This window comes from Gymnodraco acuticeps, unplaced genomic scaffold (assembly GCF_902827175.1).
Source record: "Gymnodraco acuticeps unplaced genomic scaffold, fGymAcu1.1, whole genome shotgun sequence".
Lineage (NCBI taxonomy): Eukaryota > Metazoa > Chordata > Actinopteri > Perciformes > Bathydraconidae > Gymnodraco > Gymnodraco acuticeps.
The window spans coordinates 126301-139768 of NW_022989941.1; the positions used below are offsets into that span (position 1 = coordinate 126301).

General features: G+C 38.8%; 1 protein-coding gene across 2 annotated transcripts; it reads right to left on the reverse strand.

Moving 5' to 3' along the window:
- Window positions 1–2016: 2016 nt before the first annotated feature.
- Window positions 2017–4254, reverse strand: LOC117542425 (proline-rich protein 2-like). 2 transcript variants are annotated; one of them, XM_034210083.1, is made up of 5 exons: window positions 3886–4254; window positions 3755–3798; window positions 2545–3669; window positions 2172–2490; window positions 2017–2087 (listed from the first exon to the last, which is right to left on the reverse strand). In XM_034210083.1, exons 1-4 carry the CDS (start codon window positions 3906–3908, stop codon window positions 2198–2200), a joined length of 1485 nt encoding a protein of 494 aa, XP_034065974.1. In that variant the 5' UTR covers window positions 3909–4254; the 3' UTR covers window positions 2017–2087; window positions 2172–2197. The 2 variants fall into 2 exon arrangements, with proteins under 2 accessions (XP_034065974.1, XP_034065973.1); XM_034210082.1 differs by having other exon boundaries at window positions 2172–3669; window positions 3886–4252.
- Window positions 4255–13468: the final 9214 nt, after the last annotated feature.

Genomic DNA, 13468 nt, shown 5'->3' on the forward strand with positions numbered 1-13468 from the left:
ACTGCTGCAAAGACAGTGGTCCTTTTAAAGTGTCGTTTCATGAGCTGACCAATCATCGCACTGATGAAGTCATTGGAATCAGCTTGGGAACTCCGCCCTCTGGCAACCTGGGCAGGTGTCCACACTTTAGCTAATTTGACACATTTCAACATTTCATTCTGTCAGCAGATCTGATTCAAAAGTCAGTTTAACCAAATGATAACCTTTACCTGGCCGCTAGGCACAATTCCCCTGACAGGCGATAATAGTTTGATCGTAGTTTTGTTTTTGTTTATTGAGGTTTTGATTTAATTTTCCTCCTTCAATTCCACAGAGGTTTTAGTAAGACCCAGAAACTAAGACCTAAAAAGTGTAAGCTTTTGATCTTAAAACACTATGAAATGACAAGCTGTATTCAAATCAAACACATATATATATGTATACATATTAACATATGTTTAAGATTTAATTTATATATATGTTCCACTGCAAATAAGATATTGTTCTCTTCCACTGAAGTTGAGATCTTATGGGACCTTTTACCACTGTATGATTACTTAAAAACAAATGTTCTTGTGATTTGAAAATGATTTTGGAAGTGTTTTGGCTTATTGAAAACCACATATTTTATATCACTGCTTATAATTAGACTCAATTACTGTAAATGTTCTTTCCTCCAAGCAGCCATTGATTATAGGGCCCTATAAAAGTCACCTGCAGTGACTGAAAGCACTTTTAGGAGCACACTTATGGTTTCAGTAAAGAGAGACACAGCTGACAAAGACACAAACTATTTTATTAGCCATCATTCATGATACTGGTTTCACAAAAAATGTAATTCAAACAATGTTTCATTATTTTTTACATTACAAAGAAAATAAATTATTTCTATGTCCCAACATTTACCATTATTTCAATTGCTAGATATTTTAATATAAATATTATAGCAATATATAACATATTATATATATGAGCATAACACATGTAGATACATCATTCTTAAAACACCAACTGAGAGCCACTAATTGAGGCGATACTGCTAAAATAGGGAGGTAGAAGTAATGATTTAGACTGGAGTAAAAGAGTATAGTAAAAGATACACATTTAAATTGAAAAAGGAAATAATTTAGAACTGTACATAGAGAGAAGGAAGATGGAAAGAAGGATAGAGGAAAGAAAGAAAAAGCTGAGTTTGAGGCCGAGGCAGAGAGCCAGCCCGTTCTTCTGGATCTTTCCGTCTCCGTTGATGTCGCAGTGACCCATCAGAGCTTTCCTGAACTTGTCCAGGTCTGTGCCACTGATGCTGGGCTGGAGGAGAGGGTCGGGGGGTGGAAGAGTTACAGAGAGGTCAGAAGACTCCTGATGAATGACACTGACTGATATCTGATCAATAACATTGTGTATCAGCTCTGTATATAAGGGAATGTAAGGGCACCTTCACCAGCTCCATCATATCTTTGACAAATCCATCCACCTCAGGGCCCTCCAGCTCACCCGTCTTACTCTATAGAAGGAGGCATACTTTTTAATTCTCTCAGTGTTTGTTTTTGATTAACAGTTACACACATGCCTAACAGGACCTATACACATTAGGCCCGAAATACAAACATATGCATTATATGACATCAATTCAGCAGCATGGAATAAAGCATAAACTGCAATGTTTCTGAAGATGTTGTTTTAAGTGATACAAGTTTGTCATGTGTAGTCCAATAAACCTCATTAGGAGTCTGACACTTTGAAATAATATTGGACACTCATCCTTGAAAGTTCTCATAGCCTTTAAGTCATCAAACTTTCAAATGTTAAGTGAAGAACATTCTTAGTCAAGTCTTTTAAACTTGCTGGTCAATACATATATTTGCATACACATTACTGTGAGCTGCTGTTCACAATGTTATTGTACCTAGCCAGGAAAACAAACCCCTGAAGTTCAAAGGAAACAAGCAAGTGGTTGTGGACATGTTCAGGAAGTAAGGGTGCAGCACTGTCTACAGCACAGCACACAAGTCAAGTTTCAAATAACATCCAAAGAGAGTGTGTTCCAAGTATTTTATTAAATTCAAAGTTGATGCCAGTTCAGACTTCTTCCAGGCAAGTTCAGGAACCTGAGAACAGAAAATACAATTTAGAACATTTGCAAAGCATTTCCCTTACTTCATTGTAGCAATCTTTAAGTTAAACCAACTTACAGTTAGGAAGGTCAATGATGTCTGTTCTACACTGGCACCAGTTGCTGCGGCCACCTGGGCTGGTACGGGAATGGCATTGGAATTTCTCTCAAACTACTTGGGTCAAGATTCAAGTGCGAGTTTGAGTCAGTGGGCTGCACATTAGAGCCAGAAGCAACACTTCCTTGGGAAGGAAAGTTCCACATGCCAGCTTTACTTTGGAGCACCCATTGCAGGGGTTTGGCCTGCTGAGGGTTTGAAGGGTATGCAGGCTGGTAGGGCTTGGCCTGCTGGGGATTCGAAGGGTAGGAAGGCCGGTAGGGCTTGGCCTGCTGAGGATTTGAAGGGTAGGAAGGCTGCTGGGGTTTTGGCCGGTACCTAGACTGCAGGGGATTTGAAGGGTCGGCAGGCTGGTAGGGCTTGGCCTGCTGAGGATTCGAAGGGTATGAAGGCCGGTAGGGCTTGGCCTGCTGAGGATTTGAAGGGTAGGCAGGATGCTGGGGTTTGGGTTGGTACCGAGACTGCAGGGGACTTGAAGGGTTGGTAGCCCGCTGGGGATTCAAAGGGTTTGCTGGCTGGTAGGGCTTGGCCTGCACATTAGAGTCAGAAGAAACACTTCCTTCGGAAGGAAAGTACCACATGCCAGCTTTACTTTGGAGCACCCCTTGCAGGGGTTCGGTCTGCTGAGGCTTGGCCTGTTGAGGATTTGAATGGTAAGAAGGCTGCTGGGGTTTTGGCTGGTACCTAGACAGCAGGGGACTTGAAGGGTTGGTAGCCCGCTGGGGACTCGAAGGGTAGGCTGGCTGGTAGGGCTTGGCCTGCTGAGGATTTGAAGGGTATGAAGGCTGGTAGGGCTTGGCCTGCTGAGGATTTGAAGGGTATGAAGGCTGGTAGGGCTTGGCCTGCTGAGGATTTGAAGGGTAGGAGGGCTGGTTGGGCTTGGTCTGCTGGGGTTTGGGCTGGTACCAAGACTGCAGGGGATTTGAAGGGTTGGCGGCCTGCTGAGGTTTGGGCTGGTGGGGCTTAGGGTTGTAGCCGGCCTGCTGGGGCTTTGGACGGTTTTTGGGCTTCTGGGGCTTGGAGTAGGGACCAGAGTGCATCACAATTGCAGAACTTGAAGCAATACCAGACTGAAAATAGTTTGGATTATGGGGCAAAGGGAAAGCCCACGGGGCAGCTTTGCTTGGAAGGACACCATTTGCACTAGGGTTAGCTTGAGGTAGTTGGTTTGGCTTACGAATTATTTGTTGGCTTGGCCCGTAACTAGAAACACTTCCCTCAGGACTGTGACCACCTACTTGCCTTCCATGAGAGCCACTATAACCTCCTGCACTTGGTGCAGCAGCTGGCTTCAGAGTCTCAGATAAAGCCCCATCAGCATGAAAGGGTGAATAACTACCCAAAACCCTCTCAGGCTGTGCTGAACTATCATCACTGGAAGTGGAAGCGGGTTTAAGGCTTCTTGAAAAATCAAAGTGAGGTGTAATGCCACTGGAGCCTCCACTTCTGTAGCTGAGTGCTAAAAGGAGAACACATTTTTTAAAAGACAGCCTTAGAGGAAAATTATACATTTCAATTGCAGCTTGTGAACCATAAATCCTTACCCTTTGCTTGCTGCCCAAAAATCAAGAGTGAGATCACAAGAACTCTAAGAAAAGAGGAATTAAACATGAGCCAACCAAAAACAGTTAAGTAGAATAAATATAAGAAATCTGCCAAAATAAGAATATCTTACCTCACACACAATCCAAAACCCATTTTTGTTGTAAAACTGAAACCAAACAGTCTGTAAGCGGTGTGCAGCAAATACAAAAATAATCTATTATTTCAGATTCATGACTGCTGCAAAGACAGTGGTCCTTTTAAAGTGTCGTTTCATGAGCTGACCAATCATCGCACTGATGAAGTCATTGGAATCAGCTTGGGAACTCCGCCCTCTGGCAACCTGGGCAGGTGTCCACACTTTAGCTAATTTGACACATTTCAACATTTCATTCTGTCAGCAGATCTGATTCAAAAGTCAGTTTAACCAAATGATAACCTTTACCTGGCCGCTAGGCAAAATTCCCCTGACAGGCGATAATAGTTTGATCGTAGTTTTGTTTTTGTTTATTGAGGTTTTGATTTAATTTTCCTCCTTCAATTCCACAGAGGTTTTAGTAAGACCCAGAAACTAAGACCTAAAAAGTGTAAGCTTTTGATCTTAAAACACTATGAAATGACAAGCTGTATTCAAATCAAACACATATATATATATGTATACATATTAACATATGTTTAAGATTTAATTTATATATATGTTCCACTGCAAATAAGATATTGTTCTCTTCCACTGAAGTTGAGATCTTATGGGACCTTTTACCACTGTATGATTACTTAAAAACAAATGTTCTTGTGATTTGAAAATGATTTTGGAAGTGTTTTGGCTTATTGAAAACCACATATTTTATATCACTGCTTATAATTAGACTCAATTACTGTAAATGTTCTTTCCTCCAAGCAGCCATTGATTATAGGGCCCTATAAAAGTCACCTGCAGTGACTGAAAGCACTTTTAGGAGCACACTTATGGTTTCAGTAAAGAGAGACACAGCTGACAAAGACACAAACTATTTTATTAGCCATCATTCATGATACTGGTTTCACAAAAAATGTAATTCAAACAATGTTTCATTATTTTTTACATTACAAAGAAAATAAACTATTTCTATGTCCCAACATTTACCATTATTTCAATTGCTAGATATTTTAATATAAATATTATAGCAATATATAACATATTATATATATGAGCATAACACATGTAGATACATCATTCTTAAAACACCAACTGAGAGCCACTAATTGAGGCGATACTGCTAAAATAGGGAGGTAGAAGTAATGATTTAGACTGGAGTAAAAGAGTATAGTAAAATATACACATTTAAATTGAAAAAGGAAATAATTTAGAACTGTACATAGAGAGAAGGAAGATGGAAAGAAGGATAGAGGAAAGAAAGAAAAAGCTGAGTTTGAGGCCGAGGCAGAGAGCCAGCTCGTTCTTCTGGATCTTTCCGTCTCCGTTGATGTCGCAGTGACCCATCAGAGCTTTCCTGAACTTGTCCAGGTCTGTGCCACTGATGCTGGGCTGGAGGAGAGTGTGAAGTAAAAACTTCTTTGCAGCAATGTTGAGCGCATCATCAAATGAGGGAAACTGGATTCGCCTGTCAATACACTGATATTTATTGAGAGACAGACAATTACATACGGCCGGGAACTCATCCTAGTTTCACACTGTCCTTGTGCTCCACCAAGGTAATCTCTGCCCCAAAAGCCACAAAACATCTAACCAACACGAGGAGAGGCGGGCTCCCAGAAAGCCCGCGTATAATCAATAGCCGATGCGAGACAATGGTCTGCTTGTCTCAAAGAGATGCTGCCAGGTCAACCCCCCACGGACATAGGAGAAGCGTTTGACCTGTGACCTCAACCTATAGAGGAGTCTCTGACTGACTACAAGCAGATGTTTGCAGTATCACAGATTCTATAAAACAATAAGAAACTCTATAAACAGATCAGATGAAAATATTCTCTTACAGATTCACTCTTTTTATCAATCTATTGATAACCAATTAACATTAGTCTAAGAATATTTCAGTCAATACTTAAAATCAATAAGCGTCTTCAGAGTTGGGTGGGCTCAGATACATTCATTACATTAAAAATAGAACAAGATTGAAAAACATTTCAATCACCCTGATTGAACACAGTCAATCATAATAAAAATCATCTCTCTTCAGTGTTTGGCATCTTTTGTCAAAAAGCACAATAATAAACACATGAAATACAACAATATTATAGCAAAATATATGTTTCAAAAATAAGATATTTTATCATTTATCACTCAGTTAATCTCATTCATCAAACACAAATTCTAAATCATCTTACATCTCAAAGATTTACTTTAAGGCAATTACTTATTAAAAACACAATTAGAATTTAGGATTTATAATAAATCCAATTGAGGTATTAAATCAGAATCATGAGAGATCCAGCTAAGGTTCCTAGTTAAGGTATACATTCACAGTGATGAATCGATCAATCTGTAATCTGTAAAGTTACAGTGTCCTCAATCTTTAACATTACTTTACGTTTACTTCATTACGCTTTATTCAAGAGTAAGGCATGATATTTAATTAATTACATTACTTCAACTATCAATCATTATGTCATTTCAAAATCTGAAGGGAAAACTAAACAATTCTCAAAATGTTTAACAATCTGAAGAATCAAACGTTTTATTGTATAACGACCTGAAAAGGAAAAAATCAAAACATCTGTTCTTTATTCAGAGCATCAACTGTAATCAATATCAAAACATCTGTTCTTTATTCAGAGCATCAACTGTAATCAATATCAAAACATCTGTTCTTTATTCAGAGCATCAACTGTAATCAATATCAAAACATCTGTTCTTTATTCAGAGCATCAACTGTAATCAATATCAAAACATCTGTTCTTACCTGGTAATGATTAAGGATAGTAACATTGTCTGTTATAATATTAGAAATATCTTATTGTCCAATACCTTATAAATCTGAAAATATCAATTAATTAATTAGTTTAGTGTGAAAGTGTAATCTGATAAAATATATTTATCACCACTATTTAACACATATCTGTTCATTGGGAATACAAAAACAATCATTAATTGTACATCTGTAATCATCTGGTCATTCAATTCAAATGTTATCTTTGTACGAGAGCTAGAAGACATGTTTTCCTCCTCTCTTTATGACACAGAATGTCTGGTGTGTAAAGGCATCCTGATACTGTAGATTAGCACTGAGGTGCTGATTGGCTCAAAACTCTTCTTCATCAGAGCGCCATAACTCAATTATCTGTAGATTAGCACTGAGGTGCTGATTGGCTCAAAACTCTTCTTCATCAGAGCGCCATATCTCAATCCCCCCCAATTGCTCTGCTTTTGTGGCTCAATTCAGTGAGCACTTTATGATCTCCCAGTGAAACAGAGGCTCATCTGCCTGCATTCCTTCTGCTATCTGCTTGAGAGCAGTGCACCTGCCTATTCCAAGTGGCACATCCAGATGCCCCCCCCCCCTGTGATGGGAGAGGTTATGAAAACATCTGCTCCTCCAAGAAACATGAAAACCTTGTATGACGACCTCTGAAACCATCGCTCGTCCTGCGAGCGAAAATGAAGAAGCATCCCATCTCATCAGAAAGTTGAAGATTAGAATCCTCTCATCTCGAACGACCTCCTTGCCCGTGGATAAGTTGCTCTCTGCAGCCGCAGAGTGTGATCCTCTCTCTCTGACCCTTGGCCTTCAGAGCTCTCCTAGTTATTGGGTTAACACTTGATAGGGATGTTTTCCTGTTTGCAGACAACTCAAGGTAATGGATTAGCACATTATCATTCAATTACAAAAATAGGATAGGCCCCCTCAGAATGATTTGGGAGCCTTCCTGAGACATGCACATTATAAATGTAAGGTTTGTGTTAGTCATTTAACATGCAAGAATCATATACTCATCAGTCCAAAGCAGAGAAATGTTATTTTAAGTTAAATGTGAGCTAGTCCCTGTGGAATAACCCTTTCTCAATGATTCTAAATGTTATATTAATTCACCATTTACCGTTTGATCAAGGATTAGTTTATCAGAAGTACATTTCCTCTTCCATAAAACATAGGTTTGAGAAATGAATGTTCCAATATGAAATCAATTTCTCAATTTCTCAATATAATTTGACTCTTCCCCTCTTTTCTTACATATTGTCACATATGAAATAATAACTCAGGAGTCTATTTAAGCATGGTATTGTCTATATAAGCTATTAATCGAGAAAACTCAGAGTGAGTATGCAACTCGCAAATATCTCTCCTCCTTCCTATCCCTCTTTACTCACTTTCCCATCTCTTTCTCTCTTATTTCTGTTAGATATGAAGGAAAAACATACAAGTCCATGTAAGCATCTGAGTTACCACCGTTACCAAACGGTGTGCCGTGAGGCAAGTCCGGGTGTGCCGTGGGATTTTGTGACAACCATACATTATTTTTTCAATATACAACTACACAAAAATAATCATTTATTTTTCAATTTACTATATCAGTACTTTGTAGGTTTATGTACGTAATCTGCGCGACTTGCGCGTCCACATCTCCACGTGCAGTGCTGCATAAACATGGCTGAGTCAGCGATAACTATCGAGGGGTGGAGGTATGCCCATTATTTTGTATATCACGCAGTCTATTCTTCTTCTCTGTCTTCCGGTTGTTGCCTGTATTAAATGACAAATACACACTACCGCCATGGATTTGATATGAACGAGGTGGCAGTTAGCAGCTAGCGGCTAGCTAGTAATGATGTAGTGATATCGGTAATATTAACTCCATTTAATACAACATTTACGGTACAAGATTCAATCATACAGCCCATGTAGTATGACAATGAATTACAGCAAACATGTGCAATATATCCATTATTACAGCTCCGTGGGATGGCAGTAAGACGATATGGATCCGTTCCCATTGTGCATCCATGGGTAAAGATAAACGCAACTCACATTGGTTCCTCATACAGCATCTCTGTAAACTACGTGTATTCACTGAATTTCACTCTCTGCCTTTAACGCTCGTTGTAGCTCCAAAAGCTCCAGCCAGAGCCTGGCTCCAGCACCCTCCCTGTGAGCACAGTGTGCTCTGATTGGTCGGGACACGTAACATGAACGTGCCGGGCTGCGCGGTCCCGTGGATTAGATGCGCGTTCATAATGCAGAGGGAAATAACTCTCAGAATAACGTTATTAGCAAATGTTTTACAACTTGAGGAACGAATGTTTTTTAATAAGGGCTATACAAGTGTTCATACTGGGTAGTTTATTTAGTTAAAAAAATTATCCAACGAGTTACAGACCACTCTTTCCCCATGTAAGTCAATGGGAAAAGTGTTTTCGGGCCTGGCAACCAAACCGGAAGTGTAGTACCGCCGTTTGGCCAGCACGAATATTTTCATCTGAGTCCGGCGCACTACCTGGGGGCTTGACTACCGCCGCCTGCTGGTAAGGAAAGTTATTGCCACTCACGCATGCGCAGTTTGTACGTGCTCGGCGAGGAAAGTAACGAGTAAAGTACCGAGTTACTTTATGTAGATAGTAACGAAGTAGTGTAATATATTACATTTTTTTTTTTTAAAGTAATACATTTATAATTTGTAGTTCCGGACCATGGACAATGCAGCTTCCTTGCATTGACAGTTGTCTGTGCTGAATTTCTGCTGAGTTTCTTTTGCCTCATTTTCTATTTTGTGACCTGTCTGGTGTAAATGAGTGTGTTGCTGGTTTGATGAAGCCTAATTTGATAAAGTTTCAAATTAATTTCGGAAATATTTCGTAATATAGTTGTCTTTGTCACATTTTATTTGGCATTAGTAAATAATTATGCACATTTACAGATACTTTACATAATATGAGTGATAACACGTGTTATCAGGGCTATCTTTTCACAATAGGTGTGCCTTGAGATTTTTTTTTTTTTTTGTCCTTTGGTGTGCCTTGGGCACAACAAAGTTTGGGAACCACTGGCATAAATGATAGTGGGCGTCTGAGGGTGTCATTACTGAGAAATGTCAAAGAAATTCAAAACCTTACATTTTAAAACAGGTTTGCATTCCTCCACTTAAGGTGACGTTATCATTGGAAACAATAAAAACGAACTATTTTGATGTAGAATTTATAAATTGAATCGTTAGAGCAGAACAAAATGGTTGTATTGTAGCCTGAGTTCCGTGCAGCCCTAGTTTCAACAGGTGTAAACATGGTCCATATAATGTGAATACATGCAGAAGTAGACAGTAAGAGGCCCCTGACATCAGGCGTATTTGTTAAAATAGTAGGGGCTCTTCACTCTGCATAGCAGTATGAATAGCCTTAAAAAAACAAACAACCCACTCCGTGGTAACGAGAGTCATATTTCTGACCCATATGCCCTAAGTGAAGCCGTTAGTCTCATCTAACTGACCCAAGGGTTGGTGCTGGTGTGACAGTTCCAAGTGTTCAGAATTCCAGCTTCCAGTTCATGGCTCGGTGGGGGGGAGCAGACCCACGTGAGACAGTGTCAATGGCTGTATTATTCAGTGTGAGGAGCGTCATTCTCTCTGGGAGCAGGAAATGGTGTCCATTCTCGGACCAAACCATTAATGTCATGTAGAGCAGCCATAGCATCTCTGTGACTGCACTCAGCCGGACTGTAGCAGGGTAGAACTGGGTGACTCTTAGTGAAGCTGTCCAACGCCATTAGACAAAATGGAACCACGTGCTAACAAAAAGGACACAGGGTCATAAATGTCTCTCTTTACCATTGGCCTAATCATAAACAAATTAGTGGGAAAAATGTGGAACACTAATCCATCATGTGGAATGTTGAGTTAATTTAAATAATTACTTATGGGTTGAAATCAAATTAACATTAACATTAGAACCAAAGTCAGTTAACAAATTTGACTTGCACAGATCAGTAATCAATACACCATTTTTTTTAGCTCCGTGATGAAAACGATAACAGGCAGGGATGCAAACTTGTCATCAATAAAATATTATTGGGGTATGGACAGGGTTGCTAACTTTGGGTACCTGGCTGGAGTGAGATTTTGATATCATGGGTTTAATTACACACATGCGCACGAAGTGACTGCTATCGTGTCCGTAGCGGGACCTTAGCATATATTTAGGATATATATATATAATATATATATACAAATACACAATATTGGACACAGACTATAAAGGGCACACAGTTTCATTAAATAATGAAAGTCAAACACATGTTTGTTTCCACTGTTTTATTGTGTGCCTGTCGCGAAAAGCAACTTATTGACTTATCGGCTCCCGAGTATTTGTGTTAGATAATCTATGGTAGGGCTAACCCATACAGTGGTGGGGCTCAAATCAGTATTTGAAATGTAATTACATACACGCTATATCGCCCCCTTGTCAGTGAAACGCCACGCGTGAGGTTTAGAATATTTCCCTGTCTCAATCCAAATTGAACTGTATGACATTAAAATAAAATAAAAACATTTGTCTTGTAGTAAATAAAAAGGCGACCTGGAGCCAATCCTGCCATTTCCTCACAAGTGAAAGAGTTCACATGCTGAAAACCCAACCCCCGCAGGGGGTCTGGGGGGATTCTCCCCCAGGAGATTTTTGAAATACTAACATAAAATACACATTCTCTCTTTTAGAGGAAAAAATAAATCCATCTATAACTACGCGACATATTTAAATGAAGCTGAAACTGCTGCTCCTCCCATAGGGAAGAGGCTGTGTGAATTACTTCGAATTACTTTGAAATTACCCCATTGTTCTTTGTGTCAAAATGGAAGGTTTCTGGCTAACGTTAGCTTAGGTACTCAGATCTTGTTCTTGAGTACAAGTAGAAGTACCAGAGTGTAGGAATACTAAGTTACAGTAAAAGTACTGCATTCAAAATGTTACTCAAGTAAAAGTATAAAAGTATTGTCATCAAAATATAGTGAAAATAGCGACAGTAAAAGTAGTCGTTGTGCAGATTGGTTTATTCCAGAATACTATATATGATATGTTTTATAATGATTGATCATGAAAGTGTTCTCAAAGCTGGTAAAGGAGAAGCTAGTTTGAATGACTTTGTATACTGCATACGGTAGCTGGTGGATTCACTCCAGGTGGAACTAAAGTCTGATTAAACACTTGATTAGATTTCACATCATTCATCCACATCTGAAAGTAACTAAAGGTATTAAATACATGTAGTGGAGTAAAAGTACACCATTTACCACTGAACTGTAGTGGAGTAGAAAAATAAAGCAGCAAAACATTTTAGATACTCAAATAAAGTACCAGTATTTCAAAATTGTGCCCAAGTATAGTACTTGTTAAGTTTATGAACTTAGTTACTTTACACCAGTGGCTATACTGATAGAAAGACTAAGCCATGCACAGAGGCATGAAAATACATTTTGAAAATGCTCAACAGTACTGGCAAAATTATAAACTGACTGCTGCAATTAGATGTTCCTCTTTGTGCTGTGGTCATAAAACCCCCAATGGGTCGCGCCGTGGTCTGCTTCAGATTATCTTCTCCTTCCAGAGGTCACGCCTGTCTCTGACCCCGTGTCTTGCGTTTTATTTTATTTTCTTCTTCTGCAGCACCAAGCAGAGTATAGAAAAGGATGTTGAACTATATTTAAAACTGTAATTGAACTTCAACTCATATCCATTATCTGATTCCAGTGGCCAGTTGGAAACAGATAATGACAAAGTTTTCATTTTGCATCAATCGTGCAAAAAGGTTCAATCACCATTGTGTCTAAGTCTTGTCTTATCTGCTTTGTTTCGGAACGTGTTCAATACATTAGGTTATTTTATTTTCATTAATACCATACAATACATAGATTAAGAATAAATGAAACAAATAATACAACATTGACCTATTTGAGCAGACAGATGACCCGCAGTTATGCCTCTGAGGTTCCCGGGTGTAAAACAGAGGCTTTTTTTGCTATTTATTTTCCTTTTGCGGAAATTTAGATTCATTTTACCTTGGCTGTGGACTGATTAATTATTAGTTGTTAAAAAACATGCACAAGACGGCATATACAAACAAACACGAAACAATTATACAAACAAACATGAACCCGCAACAAATATCAGGTGACAGCTAAACTCATCCAGTTTAATTTTAATCCGAATTAGGGAAACTTCAGCGGGGGTAGGGAAATATCAGTACTTATTTTTACTTATTGTTTTTTTTATTTTTATTTTTTTATTTTTTTATTTTTTTTTAAACAAAATCCAATTCAATAATCCGTAAGTTTATTAAACACAGTGTGAATGTAATATTCTGCCACAACCCTTCCCATTTAATAGCTCAATTTAGTTCTTGAGCTTATGGTGTGATTAACAGAAAATACAAGTCTGTGTTGTTAAACATTAATTCAGTTGATGAGCAATAAACTACCTTATTCTCAATCAAAACCACTATGCAAATGTAGTGGTAAAACTGCTCAACCGACCGAGAGCAGAGATATTAATTAATTTAATTAATTCTAAGAACGGAATCTGCTGAAGAGTAATAACCACATTATTCTCAATCAACAACCACTATGCTAATTTAGTGGTGCTCTGCCCTCCCCGATCCGGAGAGCAGAGACTTTTAATGAATTCAGTACCCTTTATTTGAACAACAGCCAAATTCAACAACCCCTCAGTTTATGAAACACAGCGTGACGTAATATTTCGTATCACGTTTCCCGTTAATAAGAGTTCTGTTTAGTTCCAA